Genomic DNA, 25002 nt, shown 5'->3' with positions numbered 1-25002 from the left:
GTAATGTAGGAGTATATATATGTAAAGTATGAAAAGGGAAATTTGAATTTTTTCACATCCAAGATATTGATCTTTGGCAATTTTGAGGCCACTACCCTCTGCTAGCATTTGTGGTGAGCCTGGTAGGCTTTGCTTTCTTTTTGATACTAGCTACAACTGTGTATTAAGTACTGAAGGTTACATCACTGTCTATATGCATACCATGGGCCTCTATAAAGTATTATTGGCAAAAGTAATGTTTAAATAATTTTGAAAATAGCGGCCTATGTTTCCATTGATGTTTGGCACTTCTTCATGTAAGAAACAGATAGTACGCCTAGTGGTTCCTATAAGAGAAAACACGAAACGTGTTAGAAAAATAAAATATTTGTTGGTACGACAGAGAGGTAGGAGGTACAAGTGTCTACCCCAGTTGTAAAACTTTTAAGTCCAACAATAGTTTTCTTGAATGGAGAAAGGCCTGCATATGGGGCAATCCTACACTTTCTCACCACCAAAGGCATCATCAATGCTTGATTGCCCTGATAAACAGCATAGAGAGAAGAGTTGAAGGATACCCTTTCGACTGGCTGTATAGTGTTTCTGCTGCAAGAGAGCGTGGCCCTGCTGAAATTCAAATTTGCTAGTGTACAAATTAATTGTGCTGCATCCAGTTAGAGGCACAAAGACGTTTGGACACTGGGTAATATGGGTCCAGAGGACAAAACAAGAGAAAATATATTGATTTAAAAAAACTGCAACAGAAACTAAGAGACAGCAGTAGATGCCACTAGCCAGTTCCATGATGAGCCTGGAATCAAGTGGGACGTTCTCTGTAGCGTTTGAGTCCAGGCCCGAAAACGAGTACGCCTGCACCTGAAGTGTATAAAAAACATTTGTAACTGGTAATCAGAATTTGAATCATGGAAGCTTTAGATGTGCTGTATTTCATAAGCCTAGCTTGTATACTATGTTCATGATTTTTAGCTCATAACAAACTGATATGATGCTCTCTCTGCTAGTAACCCTGATCTCAATTAGCACTCTGTCTCTGTATATTCGTTTCCATGCTTGAAAATGTTGGCTTTTCCCAGGATTCAAGCATGGGTAGCCTAAAATGCAATTTCAGAACTTTCACTAGCCACACAGAGAGGACAAGTGGCCATTAGTGAACTGCTTTGATCTGTTTGGTCCTCGAGGTAGGTTTCCTGACTGAAATGAGTTTTACTTTCGTATTTCGAACAAACACATGGCTGTGCACAGCTAAGTGGTCTGAGGCTATGTGTAAATTTATCACCGGTTGACAGGTGAATTAAAACGTCTCACTAAATCCGAGTGCCACAGGCAAAACCGGGAATGTCTCCCTGCGCCATATTTTATACAGCTCAGGTGTTTTGAAGTCTTTCCTAATGATTTTCATCCATCACATCCGTGACAGGCCTGGGGAAGAGTGCTCCTGCTAATGGGCGACGGCCCTGAGCGTGGAGACACCGGTCACAGGCCTCTTGAACCTGTCTGCCAAGAGCGCTGAACCCTGGCGCGGTCTCGACGCTCGCGCCAGCGTGAGCTCTCTGATGACGCTGTTTACGTCGATTCGCTGACTTTGAAGTGCGCAGCGCGAGGCTGTCGAAGACATTCGTCTTCCGTCACTTCTCTAGGAACCCTGTGCACAGGTTCCTACAGGGCCCACATGCTGACTTTAGCATCCTCTGGTGGGAAGATCAAATGCAGTGAGTTAACCAGGAACCTGATGTGAAGCCTCCTGTAAAATGGAGATTTGTAAAATAGGTTAATTCGGCAGAGCAATCCGGGCCTGCTGGATTTGTGTTTGTGACGGGCAACACGAAGAGGCTCTACTCTACGTCCTAACCTCGAGTTGTGTGTACATCTGTGCACCTCTTATTTTTCTCCAGAGATAGGGATAAAGAGGGCACGACACTATCGGGCAGTAATATGGGACACAATAAAAACGATTCTGAGGAGAGTGGATATTTTCCTTGGTGCTGTATTCCATTTCCAGAACGAGCTCTGGTCGGAATGGGGAATAACAATGTAATACAGCAGACTTGTCCCCGCCCAGAGCTGCAAAACTAAGTGCTTTGCAGTCTTTAAAAACAGATATTAAATAGGCGCACAGAAAAACACTGAGTCAAAGTGAAATTTGCAAGCGACTTGAATGGTGATTCAGCCACAAAACTGTGATGATGTCCAAGCCAGCATCACTGACCATCTCAGAAATTTGATGCCACCTAGTTAGTGATGATATGAAACTGCTGTAAAAAGGTCAGAAAATGGCTGCAGGTTCAAAATTCAAATTTGCCTGTGGTACTATAATTCTGCAGGCAATTGATGCAGCGAAGGGCCTCATTTTGATATCAGGCGGATCGCCGGTGACGGTCCGCCTGACAGACATGCATTTTAATGCATGCAGTTGGACTGCAGATGTCGGGGAAAAGACCGCCACTTCCGACAGAATCCAAGACCCTGTTGGGGTGGCAGTCAGCCTACATGGAGAAAAGGGAGAGTGCGCATGACTAAACAGTCAGGGGCCGCAGCATTGGGCAAGGCACTCCTCCCCTGCTCTCCAGCAGATCCCGCCCCCAACCAAACCCTTCTGCTTTAACGCAGTGCGAGAAGCAGAAACATAAAATGGTATTTATAATACCATTTTATGTTTTTGCTTCTTGTGCTGTGAGAAAGCTGTGGGGCAACGCTCCTCCGCCCATATAGAGGAGCCCCCCTGGGAATATTCACTGCAGCAGAAATGTTGCCCCAGAAACATTTGGGAAGTGGGAGATTAGAAACACAAACTTTAAAAAATATCTTAGCTGAAATCATAACAGCCCATTTCCTTTCATTTAATAACTTTCATATTAAGGGATTATTTTATAGAACAAATAGTGAGAGTCCTGGTGGGATTAATAAGTGGTGAGTGAAACTCTCCGTAATGAGAAAAGATTTACCCTAGGAAATTGTTCAAGATGCTGGTGATTTGGCAAAAATGTGGAAATACAGTTAACATAATTTAAACCAGCTCTAAGTTAGGTCTCATTCATTATTCTAATAAAGGAGAAATTGACGTGCATTGAAACTGAACTTAAGTACCAGAAAGCGTCATACCTTTTTCGCTCCTTGCTCCTCCTCAACACCATCACCTATCACGACATAAACTGCTTTTCTTCCAAACCGCTGCATTATTCTTTCGAAACAGTTCTCTTTTCCTGAATCGTAGAAAAGACGTGAAGTGTTAGTATTTGTCTAATGCTCATTCAGAAACAGTTCCCCAAAAATTACCATCTGTTGCAAATCTCGAGATGTAAATATGAGTGAACACACAAATGCACAGAGGCACGAGTGTGCACACGCAAACCCTCGCACACAGACAGACTGCATGTTGTAATAATACAATATAATTTATGTTGGGTTATACAAGTAGTATATATGAGACGTGAATTTCTGTATTTCCTCATAAGGTTCTTGACAATAATATTTTTTTATTTAACATCCACAGGGGTCTACATAGTACACATAAGCAGGACAACCTATTTCATAGTAGTGACAAAATCGGTGGGATCAGATCTGAAACCCCCCCCGACTTAGGCAAGTGAGGTAAATCTTACATTGATTGAGTCCTACCAAGGAAAATCACTAAATAAATGACTTGCTCGTATGAAGGAATGAATTGTGAGATTTATAAAGTGCGCAGCTACTACGAGTGTCCCGGCGCTAGGATATCTGCCCTGTAAGGAATGTGACATCTAGTCCTGGATTGGGTACGTTTATATTTGTTTATTTTGGTAGTGCCTCAGGAAGGGGGGCAGGTAATGGTCTGAGGCAAACTTGTGTGTTTTGATAATAGAGTGTCTTGCATTTTTTTGTATTTTGTCTTAAAAAAATTACTCAAATGCTCACAGAGAGTAGTGCTAGTCACCAGAGGGAGAGTGGAGGTTTGTGGTCTGTAAAATTCGAGACAATACTAAATAATTCCTTTGCATTATTGTTAGCTTTTTCAATAGAGTTGTTGTAGAAAGTGTGTAGTGCGGCTTTCGGATTGCCATGGTATATACTAATTGCCCTTTTGTAGTAAGTCTTATCTGCCTTGTATGAGTAGATGCAACGTTGAATGAGTAACTTGTGAGTGATGATCTGAGGCATGGGACAATATATGAATTCTGAGTGGTTTGAAAAGAAGTTGACACCGCCATCTGAAGTTCGATTTGCAAGTCTTCAGGGCACAGCGCGGCATCGTCCGGGGTATGAAGCTCAATATAAATTCACCATTACAACACAGAGATGGGTGAGCCACTTAAAGTTCGAGCCAGGCTCAAACCCGATGCCTGGCTCTGGCTCAGCTCGAGGTCCTCTTGGGACCTCGACCCCAAAGAGACTAGCTTTTAGGGACATAATGTAGTATTGCAGCTACAGCTGCCAACCATGTATCTTGTGGAACCAGGTTGAATCCCTGCCTTGTCTCAGCATCCTGTGAATCCCAACAAATCTACCCATGATGAAAAATAAAGTGTAGCGTGGTCTATGTCTGTTGTGAATCGCTCTAGTGTCCTTGGACAGTGTTCCCTCTGTGTAAAACTGCCCAACAGGATTCTGCCTGTTACGCATGTTTTGTTCTCAACCTCCAAAAATTAAGGACAAAACTTTAACCTTTGAAGTTAGAAAGAAAGACCATCTCTTGGGGGTGTTGCACAGTGTGAAGCTGCATTATCAGGGATCACCTATAGCTTAATTGCTTGGCCCAACGCAAATAGTTTATTTTACTGCGCCTTCTTTTAGCTCTTTATCACATACGGGAGGACATTCAAATAGGTGAGTTCAGGATGTGCTCTGTACAAAAAACTTGTCTTGTGCTTGATTTAATAGTCTTTAATGTTGCCCCATCTATAATATAAATCCTGGCCACCTATAGGGTGCATGTGAACCCTGACGTGGGTCTTAGTTCAGTAATAGTATTGTCATCAAGGTGGGGAGAGAAATGTTTTCCCATTCATTATTAAACACCCTCACTTAAAATAAATATTTCACCAATAATCAGATGTACTAAGGTGAATCGCTTTTGCATAATTAAAGAAACACGCTTTCCTTAATTTTTAAGACACTTGTAATATTCTGTGATCATTGTTACATGATTTACATGCCAACTATTTTCAGGGCTCGGCCCGTGCACGGGCTCTTAAAGCGAGAGACGACCCATGGATTGACTCTGCTGTCCATGTCCAGTGCTTAATTTGTAAAAAAAATACGTGCTGGGGCCCTTGTCATGAGGCCACTGCTGCTTGCACTGCTCATTGCACCTACACGTACTACCAATGACGGAATCAACACAACTACTAAACAACACACCCTACGAGTATGACATTACAGACTAGTCCAGACTTCAGAGCTACAATAATGGCTAATGCAGCAGATACTAGTCATTTTTAATGTTCAATGAAATAATAAACAACTGTTGTTGTGTTAATCTCTAATTTAGATAAGCAGTGGCAGACTGGCATAAGTGCTGATATTGGCAATTAAGTTCCAGTCCTGAGCACCGGAAACCACGGGCTCAAATTAAGCATTGCATGTTACTATTTTGACCTGCTCACCTCAAGTACAACACAAAACAATATAACACAATGTTGAAGGGCAAGTATGTTATCTAGGTATTAGGTTTTAACTGCAGTTCCAGAATTCTTGAGTTCCAATTATTATTCCACTATTCATAAAAAAGAAATTCATCCTAGGCAAGTTATTTTGTCAATTAACAAATACCTGCCAAGGAAACTGGCTAAGTGCTCCACGACCATATAAATAACTAGACATTTAGATTAGTGAAGCAAACTGATGAATCAGGCACATAGGAACCACGCTGACTCTGTAACATTATGGGAATGGTTGCAATGCTAGTCTGAATTTGGACACTATGTGAATGCGCGCGACAACTGGCACATACTTTGTTGCGAAAGGAATGATGAAGTACATCCCACTAGCAGCTGATGCCTGCATAGTTCCCATTTATTGCATGGGAAACATGCTTCAGCAGCCTGGGAGTGCTTTTGTAATACTTTCTCTGTGCAGGCTAATGATAGCATAAAATGACTGTGTGGTGTTCAACTAAGAATAAGCATCGGCAAAGCCAATAAGGCTCACCTCATAAACCTATTGGTTTTGACACTGTTTCGTGTCCATGGTTTGTAGCATCAGCAAAATGCTAAATGCTTTTTGCCGAGGCTGTGTAGCATCAGCAAAAAAAAAAAAAAAATGAGGATGAAAAAAAAGGCATGCCGACTCGGCTCAATCAGTCTCTAAGTATGAGGCGATGATAGAACCACATCATCAGAGGCACAGATGCACACAGAAAACCTGCCATACCAGGATGTTTCATTAGATTACTCCTACATTTCATCACTAACGGCGCAGTCCTCGAGTGTGTATATGCTACCAAAACTTTTAAGGCGTGTAAGGACTATCCATTGCACTAGTGTTCCTGCCTGCCATTAACACGTAGACAATTAGGCCTAGTCCTTCACAATAAAATGTGGAATAAATGGAAAATGGGTGCTCTCCCCTCTCTGACATCCTTGATGCTTTGATTCTTGGTTGATATTCAGGGGCATCTGCAGCAATCTGCCACAAGGAGTGCATTACCACTGGAATTTTCAGCCCTGTTGAACTTACATCTATGCACTTACAGCTGCAAACAGTATGCTGTACAAAATGTATAGCAGAATTTTAAGATCAAAGTAAACAGCTACTCGCTTAAAATCTCTTTCAGAATTTTTCCAAGCCAACCCAATATTGTATCTGTAGAGAGTTAATCTATTGAAAGGCTCATAGACAGAAAATCAAAGGCTCACTATGTTTGAGTCAATCTTACACTTTTACTATCCAGCTTGTACAATGAATTCACTGCTGAATGAGCATTAAGGACACTATCTGTCTCTTACTTCTAACACATCCTTTCTTTGTTGATATTTACAGAAAAAGAACAGGAAAAATGTTGAGTCTCAAGCAATTCGTTCATATTAGCGGTTGTAACAGACAGAAAAACTCTTACCTGTCTTTGTTGCGCTGTAAATGTTTTCGATAGGAAAGACGGTGCCTAATCCATACAGCAAGACTTTAGCCAGGGCTGGTATAAGCTGAGTGGTAGTGACTAATACATTAACACAGTTTGGTCTAAAGAAAGAAAGAACATTGTTTAATACAAAAAAATCATGTGTTTCCAACACCCCATCTTATTCTATCATGAAAATAAAGAAAAAAGAGAATAAAAGGAAGTGGGGCAAACTGCTTTTAAAAGTAATGGGAGTGATTGAGATATACCTAATCTACACAGAGAATTGTGTACATGATTTGAGCTATTACATCCACACAATTAAGCTTAACACAGGCACATATTTCACAGCATATGATGGAACTATACATCGAGTTAAAATATTGTAAACCTTAATGTTGTAGAATTAACAACTAGTCAGTAACAAGGATTCGTGGTCAGTAGCCTGAAAAAAAACTATTTTCAAAGAGAAACACTTCAGAATATTTTTTAGAAGCAGGTACTAGAAGACGGAAGTATAGACAACATGTGAATCTATACCAGGTTCCTGCTGCAAAACAACTGACGTCATCTGTTTAGTTTGCCCTGATTCTAACTGGGAGTGTGCCTAGGTGGGGCATGACCCAGAACTCCAGTGACCCGTGTTCTTTTATGTTAAAGGTCACACTGAGCACAACATGCAGTGCTAAGGTGACCTATTGATGATAAATAAAAGCTTGGGACTTGGGTCTGAATAATAGTTATCCGATTTTCAAACTCTTTCCCAAGATTTCCAGTATTGCCGTGTCTCTAACATCACTGGTCCACCTTTATTCTGCTATTTCTTTATTGCATTTTTTATGTTTGCACTGTAAATTAATACAATCTATGCTTGAAAAATCAGTATTTGTGGTACAGACATTTCCTAAATCTAAAGTTTAACATTAACTTATTAAGAGGGATCATGGACAACATGTTACTTGTATATATCAGGAAAGCACCTGGACTGGGCATACTATTTTATAGGCCAATTACTGCTGCTCTGACCAATCTGGAAACTCCTAAGCACAATGTAAGGTGACTGGTAAGATAAGGCAAACAGACAGCAATCCACTGATGATTGGGGGTATGTGTGAGACCCAGAATCACTGAATTAGAATTTATGTTTTTAAGAAAAGAACTATTTGGAATTTTTCAACCTTAACTTTGATTATTCTCCAGTGAGTTCCACCAACATGTGTTTTAGGACTGTCTGCCATTTCCCTTAATTGATTTGCACCATGAACATTGTTATATCACTTTTGGAGACTTTTGGCAAGAGTTTTTGCACAATCGTAAAAACTTGGGAACCTATTTACAAGCCCCTGGCGCTGCTGGTACGTCATTTTTCCCATATATAAAGTGACGCATCAGTGGCTCAAGGGGCTTGTAAATAAGCCCCTTAGTTTCACACTTCATTACAAATAAAGCAACTTATTGAAGAAATGAACTTATTTTTTTCTTTGCTTGGTCAAGGAAGGTCCAAGACTGTTGTAAGATAGAAAACAATGGTCTGATTAGGTCAGCCTTCAAAATGCAGCTGTCTCCTCTCTATTGCTATCAATAGTGTAAAATATAAAGAGTGGGCTATGGCTCCACCCAGAGGACTATGGGGCTTATTTACAAGCCCCTTGAGCTGCCAATGCGTCACTTTCAATATGGGAAAAAGTGACATACTGACGGCGCAAGGGGCTTATAAATAAGGACCTATGTTGCTTCCACCTCATGCTATTGACTATTTGGTGTATCATTTTGCCTACTGTGTCACACTTGTATTGTTTTTTCATTGCAACAGGTTTACTTTGAAATGTTTTGGGCCTAATTACGAATTTGGCGGTCCATGGGACTGCTGAACCCGTGGTGGGGGTCCCTGGAACGCCAGTCTAGTGGTCCACCTGCCATATTACAAATACGGCAGCGGGACCACCACAGGACTGCCGCAACTGCCAGGAATCCCTGATCCCGCAGTGGTGTGAGGGTGTAATATGCTGGCGGTGCTGCTGCAGCACCGTCAATCATATTACAAGTTTCCTCACTGCAACCCTTTTTATGGCGGGCCCCCTGTTGCCTCTATGCACGGGGGTGCATGCAGGGTGGCACATGGTGTAACCCCTGTATTTTTGCACCCCCTATTCCTGCATGAACAGGAATGCACAACACTGTGCATGGTGTAACCCCTGTATTTTTGCACCCCCTATTCCTGCATGAACAGGAATGCACAAGACTGCATTCCTGTCCATGCAGGAACAGACTGCGGCACTCCTCTGCCACTGCCTTTCTAAGGCTCTCCTATGAGCCTTAGAAAGGCACATTCAGTGGACTGCCACCGTAGGACCGCCCGCCAGGATTACAACTCGTAATCTGGCGGGTGGACTGACTATGGGTTTGGCGGTCTTGGAGCGGGGCACTGGTGTGGAGGCCCACTCCAAGACCACCAAACCTGTTATCAGGCCCTTTGTCATGAATCAAAATGCATGACTGACCTATTGGTTTGGCTAAAGCTTGTTTAGTAAGGTGTTTCCCGAGACTGAGCTTGCCTCAAGACTCCCTTACATCAGAAACTGCAGTATTGAGACTTGCCTAATCAAAGACAGATTGGGCTATTACTGCTGAAAACCCAGCCTAATTCATGGCCATCTTCGTGGTTTAACCTGAAGTAAATAAGACCCTTAGAATTTAAGAAGTATAGTGAACATTACCTAAGAATTCAGATGCACAATGAAAAATGAAAAACATCTGTACAATTTATAAACTGGAGTTAATATGTGATGCTTTGTTTATGTTTCTGTCATGTGGAAAGAAACAATATAACAACTGCTGCCCAGATCTTCATCAGAAGCAGGGCAATTTGGATTGACAAGATAATGCTTCATGTTGAAACACCTAGTGAGGGTATAAGGGCAAGAAGAGAAGAAGGGTGCACTTTTTATATAGGAGTGGAACAGGGAATTGGGAAATGATGGGTGGGAATCTAGCAGTACAAATTCAAGAAATGTTTGTTGCCCTCTGATCTTATGGTCTGGTAAAGCATAGGTACCATATTTATCCAGTTCTAGTTATTCGTTGAATTTACCTCTAACAGATTCTTATTGCAGATAGATTTCATTAGTCTGAACCTACTATCCCTAAACACATATTCTTCAAAATGTGTTATTCAGGCGTACTTCGTACTTACCGGGAATGTATTAAATTCAGTGCCTTGAGTGCATGCGTGAGCCAGAGGTCTGTCAGGGCTTCCATCTCTGCTCGAAGCTGAAGCCATGCTTCCCTTTTAGGTGCACCTATTAAACCTGTAACGTGAAGTGAGAAAGCCACATAAGTATAGTGTGAAATGCACGTATAGGTTCTTACAGTGCTTCGTTTTTTAAGTACCAGGGCCCAAGGTATTTCATAGGTGGCCACTGCAACTTGCACCACCCAATGCCCTGGAGAGCACTGCATAATGCCAGTGCCACTGGTACCTAATAAGAATTACATTCCAACAACTGGGCCAATGAATGGACTATTCCATGTAACCAAAAGCAGCAAAGAATTTCCTGGACGAGGTTTTAACATTGTAATTTACATTCAATTTTAAAATACTCGGGGAAATAAGCTCTGCTCGAAAATTGACAGACAGCACCATCTTATGGTGAACTGTCAGAAATAAGTGACGGTGTACCTGCACAAATTAAGCACTGAGAGTAACTGAATGGGTGAGTTTAATGGCATTAATCAGTAAGGGTTTTAAAATTCAGATAGACTTGGCTTCCCAAAAGATGTTGTGTTTGGGAGGCAATATTCAATGGTCCTGCAGCTAAAAAGACCTGGCTTGTAATGGAAATATATGTTTGTTGGAATCTGAAACATATTTTCTCCCAGTGATTAATTTATTTAAAAAGTAAGTGCCAGGGCCCTCGTCAGGGGGACACTGCAGCTTGCACTACCCATTGCCCCTGCCAGCGCTACCAATGATGGTATCAACACAAGTACTAACCATCACACTTTTGCAAATGTGACAATTCATACTATTCTAGGCCTCCAAAGCTATAAGAATGGCTTTAGGGGCAGTTATTAGTCATTTTTAATGTAATTCGAATTAATAAACAACTGTTTTTGTCTTCATCTCCTAAAACTAGCCAACAGGTGGCAGACTGTCATAAGTGGTGGTGTTGAAAATTAATAGCAGGTGCTCAGCACCGGAAACCACCGCCTCAAATTAAGCACTGTTTTCTTCAGATCTACATATGTCCTGTGGAAGGCGAGGTGCCAACACTTTCTCAGGCTTGTGTGGGTCAGGTGAGTTATAGTGCATCAGCGATAAAATTGTAGGCCTAAATCTGTGCAGTGCTCAGTGAAGGATTTGTTGACACAGCTGCGTTATTATGCCATTTGGGTCAAGTATCCCAGGGAAGAGGCACTCAGGGGTATGGGTGCTACCTGAAAAGAGAGAATTAGGAGCTGGCCAATGTGCAATTTTGGTGAGAAAGGGCCGTGAAGCGGGTAAGAGGATGTGAAACATGAAGATAGATTGTCATAGGTTGAGGAGCACAATGGTCCTCATTTTTAGGTTGGCAGTAACACAGATAAGGGTGATTACCAGTGGCTGCTCCTCTGCTCCTCTGCTAGGGCGGAGGAGAATCGCCCAACTGCTTTTCAGCAGTGCAAAAAAAGAAAAAGAAAATGGTAGTAACAATGTTATCATTTTATTTTTCATTTCGAGCCAGGTTAGGGTGGGGTTGGGTTGTCATAGTAGGAGGAGGAAATATGTGCATTTAAATACGCATGACCGTTTGGCCAGCCATCTTGGGGCTGCCAAACAGTCATGCGCACTTTGCATGCTCTCCACTTGGATGTATTGCACAGCCTGGGTGGAGAAAATTCACAGACTCCCAATTCCTGTCTGAGCACCGAACTAGGGAGCTCAGACCAATCATGATGCTGCTGTCATGCTGGTGAAAGCAGCGTTGTGATTGGCTTAAGGGAGCCTGTGTGCTTCCTGCTTCCAGAAGGAGAGACAACGGAGGAGAGACGCTGGCTGGGCAGAGGTAAGTATTATATTTTTTTTTACCGCTCCGCCACCCCCGTTCCGTACCAGCCACCACTGATGATTATAGGAATGTTTGGTAGTAATAGAATTATGAGATCCTCTGTAACTCCACAGATCTTTCACCAAGAGTCTGAAAGTAAAGGATGGCTAGTGAGGTGGGGGAGGGAATGAAGACTATACAAGGGAATTGGAACCAGAATTACAGATTTCACAGGGATACCAGGGGCCCTCATGCTTCAACATGTAATAACTCTGACCACCCCAAAGTTACCAGTAACCCAGATATTGAAAACTCCAGGGGGTGGAATTACCGGGCCAAGAAATGCAGTACACTTAATAAGGCCCTAAGTGGCAAGGGCGCAACCACGCTGGGAAGACATGGAGTTGATAAATGCAGATTGAATCAGAGTAGGGGCAGTCAAGCAAATGAAAGGACGTGGAACAGAATGACAGCCAATGGTGTGAGCGCAAACATGGAGGAGGTTTACTGTTCAATCAGGAGAGCCTTATTAGTCAAAGTTTATCTAATGGACAAACATTTCAACCACAATGGTTTTTAAGTCAATTAGTTTCTAATTATACCTGAGCAATACAAGACAGCACCTCGAAGAAGCAACATGCAGCAACAGTTTGCATTCATTATAGCCAGGTAAGGTTGGATATTTGGCAAGTTTAATACACATGGACATTTAAAAACTCTGTAGTTTTTTCAGCACACTCTTTTACAATGAACTGTAAAATGGACGACCATGGCATTTTTAATTTTCTTTCGTTTGAAACACATTTTATTGGGGACCTATGCCACCCATATTTCTACACTATACTCATGACCCCTGGCATTATAAAGATTGTGCAGCTGCACCATTTTCTGCATAGGTATAGTTTTGCCGCATTTGCCACATAATTAATCACTGACTGCTTAATCTGAAGATTTTAACCACAAAACGTTACTAGAAATGCAGCAACACATGTCGACACGCAGTGAAAGGCCCATCACATAAACGGGTCACCTTTCAGTTGCTTGTTGATGTGTTTAGATGTTAAACATGTTCTAATGAGGTGAAACCGTTACACATGTAGTGGTCAAATGAGTAAAAATAAATAAATAATGAAGTAACACTATCACAAAATGTGGCACATTACGCCATATAATTTGCTCTTTTTTGACGCATAACATAGTCAACCTTACCTCATAATTTGGTCCTCCCTTGCTGCATAATTCCAGTGGCCCGGACTATAGTTTTTCTAAGCAGTGGTCACACTGATCAACTTAAAGGACATTGGTTAAAATCTGTGTAATCTCCATTTTGCGATCCCCTTGTGAGAGAAAGAAAGCCTTCAGTTTCCTAAACGGACACCACCGCAAACCAGGAATCCATGTTTTTTTTACCCTGCATTGGTCTGCAGATTCCCTCTTGGATATTTATAGGGCGAAAACAATACTTTCAGGGAGATGGAAGGAGCCACTTTCATGGGTGACTACTCACCTCCGACATTGTTTTTGTAGGTGTTGTACATCTCCTTCACTCTTCGGTAGCGGAATGCTAATTTCCTCATCCAGTCAACTCCCCCGTGCACTCCAGAGCCCAGACAGAGATTTGCACCAGCAGCTGAACTGTGGAAGCCATCTGCTGAGAAGTTATATGTGCTGTGGGAGAGGAAGAAGGCAAAGTCTGAGTGCAACCAGCATGGCGGAGGTCATGGGAGGTTGTGGAAACAATTATGCGGAAATGAAGACATAACAGTCAGAGTCAACTGCCTTTGAGAACAAACGGCGAACCATAAAAAAAAGATGGCACTCAAGTGAATAATATATATTAGCCACTAAGCAATGATTTCCTTTTACAGTTTGGAGTAAGAAAGAATGCTTTCCAACACTTTTCCCCAGGTTTTTCAGACAGGCCCACAAAGATCCAACTTAAATTTGTTATAAATGTTTTTTTCCTAAAAATGAATTTATTCTTCTATAAATATGTGCATCAACAATCTCTTGCCCTCACTGAGACCCACAGTGACACACCCCATATTTGCAATTTGGGATTTCATAAATTTTTATTCTCATTTCAATTTTTCAAAATGATCCTATGGAACGCCATGGAAACAGACACTTTCAACTCTGTTCATTCATGGATGTTCTTGCAAAAGATGCATCGCGGTGATACTCAGGAACTTTTTTTTTGAGGAAAGGTGAGATTACAAGTCAAGGTATATTTAAGTAATGCGGTTGGAAGGAACGACCACATGATGAGCATCGATTAGCAATGTTCAAGAGGAGACATTCATCATTAAATTCAATTACAATAATGAATACTAGAAATACTGATGACAGATGTGGTATTCTTGAGCAAGAAGTCACATTTAGTACAAACGGAATAACAACAAAAAGCTTTGTAAATCACTTAGCAAAACTTTACATGCAATTCAACCTGTAACACGACAATGGGAGGATCTCTCTGAGTTAATAAAAAGCATCAGGTTTCCCTCTCTGCCAACTTGTAAATTGGGCATTCAGTAAGTGGCCTAATGGACAGTGTTTAATCGGTGAGATCTGAGGAATTAAAAAAACAAAGTTTCACATAAATGGTAGGACTTTGTTATATGTTTGATAATGGGTACTTCAGAAATTCTGTGTGGTGTCTTTGTTTTCATACCTATGTATACAAAGGCATAGCTAGCCATACATACCATTATTTGCATCCAGAAAACAATTTCTACTGTGATGCAAATACATATGATATCTGGAGTGCATAAACACATTATGTGCTACATTTCGCCATTTACTATTTTTAAAAAAAATTGGCAAGACAATCCCTTTCTAATGAAAATTAACTTCAAGACAAAACATTGATTCATTCACGCCATGTGGTACAAAATCTTATCTTGTGAGTTGAAAGGAGCGATAGAAAGAGAAGCTAGGATTTCAACAATACAAAGCCTTTCGCTTGATGCATAGGACATATTGAAACCAATAAAAGTTTCATGTTTTACAGAATGTTTATGTGAGGTTGAAGAGTTGGGATCAGAGCATTAAGTTCTTTTAACCGAGAAGGGCAGAGATTGAGAACTGTGAAGAACCAGGCATGCACAATTGCCAACCTAGTGGTTTCAATCAAAGTACAGAAGATAATGATTTTACTACATGTAGACAAAGCTCACACCAGAGGGAGCCAGGGCTGATACAAAACTTTGAGATCTTTTGGCACACTGATGGAATTTGGGATGATATAGAGTCAGGGATCTGCCAAGGATTATAGAGCAGAAACGTACTTCAGACAGACCTCTCTCTGAATGCTGGCACAGCTCGAAGGTGACCGTGAGGGCAGTGGGATGGCCAGCCAAGGTTACAATGCAATGACTGCATGCAGCCAAGCATATTATTTCACTTTTGAAGGCATCAAGTTAAATATGATTGTCCTTGGAACACAAATCCAATATGTTTTTAAATGAATAAAGACCCTCTTCTCTTTGTCAGCCAGAGCTTGCTTTGTGAACATTATGGTTTTGTTAAGTGATTTTAAATGTTTTCTTGTTATTTTCAGAGTCAATCTTGTCAGGAGATTTTGTTAACCGAGTAGATGCGATACGGGGAAATGGCCTCTAACTCAGAACAAGCATCTGCATGCAATAGGTCTCGCATTTACGCGAGTTTGAGCTACTGACATTGTAAATGACAATGCCTTTTTTATGTTTTGGTTTTTAAAACATAAATGAAAAGCATTGTCATTTACAATGCCAAGGGATTAAACTCTCGCAAATGCGAGACCTATTGCATTCTAAATGCTTGAAGGCATCGCTGAGTTGCCCCCTTCTGTCTCCCATGGCCCCAGAGGAGCTCCCCGTTTGCTACGAGTTAAATAAACAAGCAAGTGGTCAGAACTGTGCACGAAAGACCCTCCTGCCCTCCTGTAGTAAGAGAAATTCATTAAAGATAATAGTGCTCACAGACTCAAGAAGATGTACTGTGTAACAAACGAAGTAAAAGGACCAGTTCTCATGGGAGGCTACAAATGGAGAAAAGGTGGTACTAAGGAGAGACTAACAAGCCTAATAACCAATCAGAAGCCAGCATTTACGAAGGACTATGACACAAGCCAATGACAAATATGGGCGGAGAGTGGGCGGGGCTTCAAATACTTACTGCTATATAGCAATGCTCGCAGAGCAGCACAGTCGCTGCCCAGGCTCGGCCTAACAACGTTTTTGTGAGAAATCCGACCTCTGGGTGGTTATTTTGAGATGGAATCCCCAATCTAAGGAGTGGAATGGAACACATTGAAGCAGCATCGCCTGTAGTGAGAAAAACGGTATCTACACAAAGTGTGTAAAACTGTAGAGGACAACCAGAGTTTAGGGGATGGGGGGGCTGGCGGCATATAATTTTAGACTGTCCGATCCTTTTGGATGGAATTTTAATTTAGATTTACATAGTAGCTACATTGTTTTTTAGTTTTAGTATGCTTTAAAAATACACGCTATGTTGTGTTTTTATTTTTTACCTTTTGAGCCAGCAATATTGATGACAAACAGATGAACCATACTGGCCAGGTTTGATTTCAGTAGCTAGGTCTGCCACCGTTTGACAGATGTGAATAGCTGACTACACTACTAGCACGAAAATGGAGGATTCGGACTGCGCAAGAGTGAAAAGCGACAGGATAATCGCTCAAACTGCTCTTTTTTTTAAAACAAATTTTATTGAGTTATACAACCACGTGATACATCAGACCATATATCACTGTCATGATGCAAATGGTCTGTGCAAATCAGTTAAATATCTCGCAGTTCTCCCCTCAATTTCCCCAATTCCCCCATTCCTCCTCTCTCCCTCCCCTAGTCGCGCTCTCTCATCAGCAGGACAAATTCATGCTTCACAGGGACAATTGGCCTATGTAGTAAGGTGCCGGAAGGGACCGGCGGCACAGCATGCAGGAGGGTAGCCATACAGGGCCCTTGGCAAGTAGAGGGGGGCACTTGTAGTAGTTACTCAAATCAGGGGGTCGGTGCTCCCTGGATGCCAGGGACACCGCCATGGATGGGGAATCCGGATTTCTCAAACATTCCACTAGCGCCTTTCCTCTCTGGGCCTCCCAGAACAGGACCTCTCACTCAGCTCTCAAGCTCCCTATGCCATACCATTGCTCGGGCCCCCTGGTAACTTTTCAATTTCTTGTACTTTCCCTCTTAGTGAGTATAAAGGCTAAGTCCTGAAACCTGGTATTCACTTTAGTCTTAGCGGTGTGTGTGAACCAGCTCTGCAGGCAGTGCCCCAAGGATTTAGGGACCTCCTTCTGGGTAATGTCTGTGACTGGGATTTCTTCCCGGAAGACCTCTATCAATGGGCAGTCCCAGAACATATATAGGGATTCGGCCCCAATCCTCCCTTATCTCAGGCAAGTTGCCCCGGATGTATTAAAATACTTATTCACCCTTCCCGGGGTGAGGTACGCCCTGTAGAACACATAATAGTTAATCAATTTGAAGCAGGCATTTCACAATATCTTGGGCACCTGGTCTAATACAGTCACCTAGTCGCCCTCAGGTATCGGATTTCCCAGGTCATTCTCTCATCGTTTCCGTAATATGTCCAGCGGTTGTAACATGTCTTCCCTCATTGTCTTATATAAACAAGAAACCGCCTTAAAGGTGCCTGAAGATGTGACAATGTATGAGCAACTTTTATGATGAGATGTTTCAGAGGTGCCCGCCCGCCAGTGCTTTCTGATCGCTGCCGTAACCGCACTGTGTATCAGAAATGCACTTGGGGTAGGTCAAATTGCGAGTGCAAATCCTCAAAGGGGAGAAGTTCCTAGGCACAAAATAAATCTCACACTCTTGTGTTGCGCCTGCCGCCATCCCCTCGTCTAGACCCTTCCATTCCCACTGTGTAATAATATGTGCAATACACCCAGGGACATATCTGGTGAGTACGGGACTCGTGTACTTGTTTTCCGTAAGCACCTGTTCCAGTAGCGCTGCAGCACCCTGAATTTGGTGGTGTCCACAGTCGGGGACCGGCCAACCTTCAGGCTCACTTGGAATAGCAGTGGAAGCTCAGGGACTAGTTGACCCATCTTGTGTCCCAGGGTTGCTCTGCCTGCTAGCCACTGCATAAGCCATTGCAGCTGTGCCGCTAGGTAATAAGTCTCCGACTCGGGGCCTGCTAAGCCTCCCTCTTTCTCCGGGCACTGCAGTTTCAACACTCAAACTGCTCTTGTTTCTAAGCTGTAAGAGAAGATTGGGGAAAGAGTGCAAGGACCAATTTCTAGGCAATGGGATAGAAGCAAGTACTGCCCCTCAATCAGTATATTAAGGCAAGAAGCTGACTCTTAACTTGAAAATTGCTAAAATATACAGCCATTAGTTAATCTATGGTCTTGACCAATGGATTTCAGAAGCCAAATCTCCTGAGTAAAACTAAAGAAGGTACTTGAAACCTAGGAAAAAATACAGACAGAAAGACATAAAAATCACAAAGAGACGGCAATGACGCTGCTATCAAGATTGTCCTAGTTTAAACCAAAACCTATGGAAAGTAACCGAATATCTCTTTTATTCTTCGACGTGCGAGGGATAACCATGGTTTTAAGGATGTTTCATGCTCTTTATATTCCACTTTAAAATATATAGGGCATCTGAAATGCTTCCACAGCTGAAAGGCAAAGTGAATTAATACCCTTGCGTGTTCATAAATCGTTTAACATGTGTAGGAGGAAACAGCATGACCAATAATGTTATTCACACCATGAATTAGCCTCCAGCTGTCTCTATGAATACGTGAAATAATTGGATTGAAGATTAGGTTTCCGGAAAATTCCTCACCTCAAATCTTGCCCATTGTCGTCAGAAGACACATCATCTATGTGTATCTGGTCGCACTCCTGAAAAACGCAAGAAGAACAATAAGGAGTTTAGTTTGAAGCTGTAGAACAGGGTCTCAGATGCCAAGGAGCGCTCGGAGGCAGATACTGCCGGAGAAACCCAAGCGAGATCCCCGTGCACTGCCAATGTTCCCAAGCGCATTTTGGCAAATTTACTCATGATCTTACTTAGAAGTGGAGCAACTGCTTTGGCAAGAAAATGAACAGAATTCTCTGAAGCAGGGGTGGCCAAGGTATTGTATACATGCATGACAGAAATGTATGGACAATAATCACAAATCAAAAAATGGGTAATAAGGATAACAATCGCTCAGTGTAATCGATGATCGGTGCCAGCTTCTAAGGTGATTGTTCTATAAATCACACATATAACTACGCTTTCTTGACAAACTACTATTGATGTACACTTCAGTTTGCATTATATAGTTCACTCTACTGTTATGTTTACTCAGAGTTTATAATGTAAAATATAATGAACATTTATCCAGTCCCCTGTTCTATATTAGAACATGCGCATGTGGAGAGCTCCACTGAAGGCAATACTGTGTCAGAGGATCAATAAATCCTAATATTAACCTTCTGCGCCAACATTCCAATGTTTGTCTTTCTATTTCTCCCTACTAGGTTTAGAACATTGTAACCTTAATCGATGGGCCATTCTAAAAGTTTATAAATCTATACCAGCTTTATAGCCTGCATTTTGCGCCTATAAACACGGTATATTTTACTTAAAAGTCCTTCAGGCTTTGTAGTAGAACTAGCAATCAAAATTATTCTTCCGTAAATTGCTATTTCCCAGTCCAAGTTAGTGTAGGCCAGTGTTTATTTTGAGCCGGTGGCTTCCGGTGCTCAGCACCGGCGCTATAGTTTCATGAGCATCAGTTTAGAACACACTGATTTTTGGTAGGCATAGGGAGATTAAGTGATTTGCTCTGAATCACAGGATGCTGAGCCGATGCCGAGACTCAAAACTGGTTCCCTAGCTCCAAAGTCAGCAGCTCCGTCTATTATGCCACATCCTCGCACCGCTTCCTGGTTAGTAGTAGGCTCTGTTTTAGGCGGCACTAACAGGAGAAATGGGCTGGTGCAAGCTGCCTCCTGACGAGAGCCCCGGCACTTTTTTTTTTTTTTTTTTTACAAATTAACCACTGGTGTAATCAAGTGACCCTAAATTTCAGACAGCATTCAAAGTAGTGTAGCCTCTGGTTACTGCATCGCCGATGTGTTACTTCACATCCAGTTACCGTGAAAATGCCCATTTCAATTTAGTACGAGCCTGCTGAAATTCGGAGGGACCTCATTTCTACTTCATGCTTTCAAGGTCGATGAACTGAGCTCTGCCAACCTTTGTTATCCAACATCACCTAACAAACACCACAGGGAACCTCCAAATGGCGGCCTCTCCCGTCTTTGCTCTTTAAACCGCCTGGAAGACTTGGGGTTGTGTGCTGAGCACAGGCCTGCTGTAGAAAACAGAACGCCACTCCAGCCCGACCGCCTTTCTAAGAGATGCGCTGCTCCCAGGAGCTATTAGGCACTAAATGAAATCCAGTCTGTATCCCCGCAGTTCCTTCCTCATTACATCCGCAAATAAACATCATCCTTACAAACCCGGGCCTACAGGCCCCAAATCAGCACCAGACTGCTCTCGCCTCTCGGCGGCGATTAAGAAAACACTCGCCATAGCCACAGGAAAGCCATAAAAAGCCACGGAGGGATAATATTGTTACAGCCCTCTCCGTTTGGCTTGCATTGTGCTTGGGGTTGTGTCAGGAGAATGGCATGTGTGGGGGAGGTCTGCTCTCCTCGTTTGCGAAAGCATTGTTCGCAGCCCTGAAGTGTGACAACAGAAGCTATCGCGTTTCTGATTTGATAAAATGGCGTGACGCGGGGTTAGACACAACCTCACTGCAGCGCCTAACCCCACACACGACCACCAGCCCACGCCCAACCACACTAACCCTCAACCCGATCAGTTTACTGAAATGTTATCCTCTGCAGAGCAAGGATGGAAGCCGTGTTTTACTTCTTGAGGGTAGGGCTATTTTGTTTAGGTCTGGCTTAGTGACAGCTTTACCTGCTTTGCCAACCATATGTAATGAAACAAAAATCCTAAATAAAAACAATACATTCATACCTAAAAAGGGCTTTGGGATAGCCCTCTTCATATCCACTGGTTTGTTCTGATGTCATTCACATTTTGCCTCTGCCCACCACAGAATATAGCAAGGATCAATAAGTCGTCCCACTGTAGTCATCAGTGGCGGTTCCTCCACTAAGGCGGAAGAACGTTGCCCCACTGTTCTTAGAGCAGTGCAAAAGGATAAATAAAAGGATAATAACAGAAGTTATTATCATTTTATTTTTAGTGTCTTTCAGCCGGGTCAGGACTGAGCTCCCCTGACAGGCCAGCTAAAGAGTCATGCGCACTTTGCATGTTCTCCACTGGGTTGTAAAGCACAGCCTGGATGGAGAAAATGCACAGGTTGTCAGTCTCCGTCTGAGCGCTGAACCATGGCGCTCAGACAAATCACAAGGCTGCTGTCATGGTGACAGCAGCGTCGTGATTGGCTTAGAGGAGCCTGGGAGCCAGCAGAACAGCGAGGATGAAGAAAAGGCTGCGGCTGGTTACCGGCGACGAGCAGGTAAGTCTCTTTTTTCTCTAGCCCCCTCCCCGCCCCTGTTACTTACAAGCCACCACTGGCAGTTACTGATTCCTCTGGGCTATGAGTGAAGGCACTTTCCAGATCACATTCACCTTCACCTAAAAGGAAGAGCACTTCAGCACTTAGGCTTGTGGTCTAATACCATATGCTTTTCCTCTCCATTTATCCTTTCTAAACATTTTTAGTCACTCTTTGTTTTTCAGCTATGTCTCCAGGTTACAGCGATTCAATGCTAATTCTACGTCTTTTGCGCAAAACGGAGACATATTTTTCTGTGATGTGCATTACAACCATAAAAGGGTTTTCGTACCTGTTCTAAGTACATCTGCTTGCTAGGAAGCACTGGTACTGTCCTACTAAAAGCATATGGAACAGTTTTTCTTATTTTTTAAAATCCATATTTTTTATTGCAAAGCATATGGTTGCCATGCCTTTTTTGTTTTTGTGTCATAACTTTGCAATAAAAAATAAAATGAACCATTGCACCAAATTCAAAGGCCAGACCCTCCTGGTTTTCCCAATGCCAGTATGCAAATTCATCTTGAGGAATGTGCATTTTGTTGCTCTTCAGTAACCACAAGCAAAAACTCACATTAGAATTGCAGTCTGAAGTAGAGTTTTTTGTATGTGATTTTGTTTTTTGGGTCTGGCAGAAGTTAACACCTTTTGCGTGTACTAAAATTATATGACTAATATGCTTACTTATAGGGGCTTTCAGCCAGTCCTTTTCATCCACTGACCTGCCATTGTGTCAATTAAGTTTTTCTTTCACCCACTACAACACGAGGCGCTGGGCAATTTGTCAGCCCACTTTGTTAACCTATTTACAAGTCACAGCGTTCTTCTTTTTTACAAGGAGTACATCCGCATACAAAGTAGCTCCCTTCAGTTCTAGGGGACTAATACAGCAATGAGTGATTTTTGAGATTTTTGCTTTTAGTTACTCTTCTTTTTTCTTTCTACATTGAGGAGGGCAACAGAAAAGAGTTGAAAAAACATGACAAAAAAGGAACTGACAAAGCCAAAAGGCTGGAAGCCAAAACAGCTGGGTTGTTTTAACAGGGATGCATCTTTTCAAAATTAGATATTTTTTCTCTTTTTATCATATCCTCAACGTTATTGTGCCTATATGGCAAATACTGACCTCTTTTTAATAAACTCTTTGCCATAAAATATGTACATTCTGCTTATGCTGTGCTGTTTCTGCCCCTTTCTGCCCACTTAGCATCAATTTTCTAGTGCCTGGCGCTATGTGACGTAGAACCATTTAGAGCTGGTCTTGCATCATCTTTCTGCGCAAAAAAACTTTTAACGCAAAAGTTACCCACTGCTGCTGTTTGCGCCGCTTTGCATGTTGTGTACACCAGTACACATTTTTTTTGTGTAAATCTTGACCTCAGTTTATAAGCACCAAATCTACTGTTTACTCTCTCACAACCTCCCAAAGTTCAAAAGTGTCTGACTAGCCTCTCCCCCCTGGCACCAATCCCATCCACACATTGTTTGGCTCTGCTGACGCAGCATTCTGCCTTATGGCCTGATTGGTATAATGCGCATAGGCGGGCTATTATTGTGCTGCCGCTGCCATCTGTTCTGCTAAGGCTCTGCCACCAGAGTAATCCCTCCCTGTGCTCCACAGGACAATAGGTTTAAGGAACAGGATAAACAGCATATCTTGTAAGCTATCAGGCACAGTAATAGTTTCGGGCAATCCTGAACACAGAGGGCCTGATTACGAGTTTGGTGGACAGGTTACTCTATCACATACGTGACGGATATCCCATCCGCCGTATTACGAGTTACATTATATCCAATGGAACATAATGGGATTCGTAATAGCAAGGACGGATATCTGTCAAATTTGTGATGGAGTAATCTGTCCGCCAAAGTCATAATCAGGCCCTAAGTGTTGTGCTGAACTTGGTCGCTCTTAGCGACGCAAATCACTATAAAGTGATATCATAGAACTACTTGCATATGTAACTGAAACAAGCATTGGCAAACCAATCGATCTGGACTTAACATCCTAAAACATGCAGTGTTAACACTTTGAAATGAGATACACATGAAGGAGCTAGTAGAAGTGGCAAAACAGCTTTAAAGTACTTCAATGCAAGCATTCCAGTGGAGGTGGGAGGGTATATCTAAACATACAATAGCATTATCTGAGAGATGCTACTCCAGTGGGAGGAGCCAAGGCATGAGTGGCAAAGGGTCTCAGGACAAAGAAGGTGAGTGCTTGAAAGGGGTGAATCCAAAACCCCACTTGAAGTACATTGAAAGAATTGGTCTGTTTGATATCTTTGCTGACAAAAAGTATAGCTGTGCAGACAAAATCCGGACCTAAACATCTCAGAACACTGCAGGTGTCCACAGGATATGAAAAGTGTTCTAATGGGCAACTACAGACAAATACCTAAGCTCAAAGACTGCCCAAGGCATGAAGAAAGACTTTTTCTCAAGTTGTAGTTACATGAAAGCTTGCAGTTGTGGACATTTTTGAAAAACTAAAAATTAAAAGTGACGTCAGTGATTGGGCCCCTTAATGTTCACGCATACATGCAAAATCTTCCAGTAAATAATATGCTGTACAGTGGTTAAAAAGAAATAAGACAATTTAAAGAGATGGTTACAACGAGTTCACGGTAAAAAACATTATATGTAACCTGGCAAATCGAGAAGGAGTTTGGTTATATATATATGGTTTACGGTCGTACAACCCACAACGAGCTCTGAGGCGCTCGTTGTGGGTGCGTGGGCCCGCGGTTGAACCAGGCCGCTAATATATTTCAACACAATTCTTCACGAAGGAAGAATAAACGGCTCGCACTCCGGTGGGCTACTGCAGTTTTTCTATATTTTTCCATATTCATTGTTAGGGTAAAGGCGATGGACCTATGCGTTTCGGTGTTAACATAAGACCTTGTTCACGATCCTAAACAGCGCTTGGAAAAAAGCCACTAAAGTACTTTTAAATTTCATTACGTCATTTCCTGTTGGTATCAAACAAGCCCCGCTAAGTATTATGGGGGATGTAGTGTCCCATGAATTCTCTTAATTATTTTTTAGTTACAATAGTGAAAAGTGCTCTTTTGAATAACCTTTTTTTTCAAATAAACATTTTTTAAGACATTATAACAGTTTATGTTGTCCACCCCTCCAATGGGTCAAACACATTTTTCTTCTTTCAAATGTTTCTGAACTGCAAACATAACAAACATAATAAATGTAAAACTAGTAAATGAACTTGTTAGCCAATTGGACTTTAAAATCACAAAATGAATCTGCACTTCACTATATAATGTCTTAAAAAATGTTGATTTGAAAAAAATGGTTTTTCAAAAGAGCACTTGAACAAAGCAATGTAGAAAATGAGGCTGA

General features: G+C 42.0%; 1 protein-coding gene across 2 annotated transcripts in view; it reads right to left on the bottom strand.

Moving 5' to 3' along the window:
• The window catches only part of EYA2 (EYA transcriptional coactivator and phosphatase 2), a 310430-nt gene that overhangs the window by 5118 nt on the left and 280310 nt on the right, over positions 1-25002 (bottom strand). For both annotated transcript variants that reach the window (XM_085619407.1, XM_085619408.1), the window contains exons 11-15: positions 18897-18955; positions 13565-13725; positions 10224-10338; positions 7031-7152; positions 3100-3200 (exon numbers count right to left, since the gene is read on the bottom strand). In XM_085619407.1, the coding sequence (XP_085475533.1) occupies positions 3100-3200; positions 7031-7152; positions 10224-10338; positions 13565-13725; positions 18897-18955 (558 nt within the window). The remainder of the gene's footprint in view (positions 1-3099; positions 3201-7030; positions 7153-10223; positions 10339-13564; positions 13726-18896; positions 18956-25002) is intronic.

The sequence above is a fragment of the Triturus cristatus genome, chromosome 7 (genome assembly GCF_964204655.1).
Source record: "Triturus cristatus chromosome 7, aTriCri1.1, whole genome shotgun sequence".
Lineage (NCBI taxonomy): Eukaryota > Metazoa > Chordata > Amphibia > Caudata > Salamandridae > Triturus > Triturus cristatus.
This window is presented reverse-complemented; position numbering and strand designations above follow the sequence as displayed.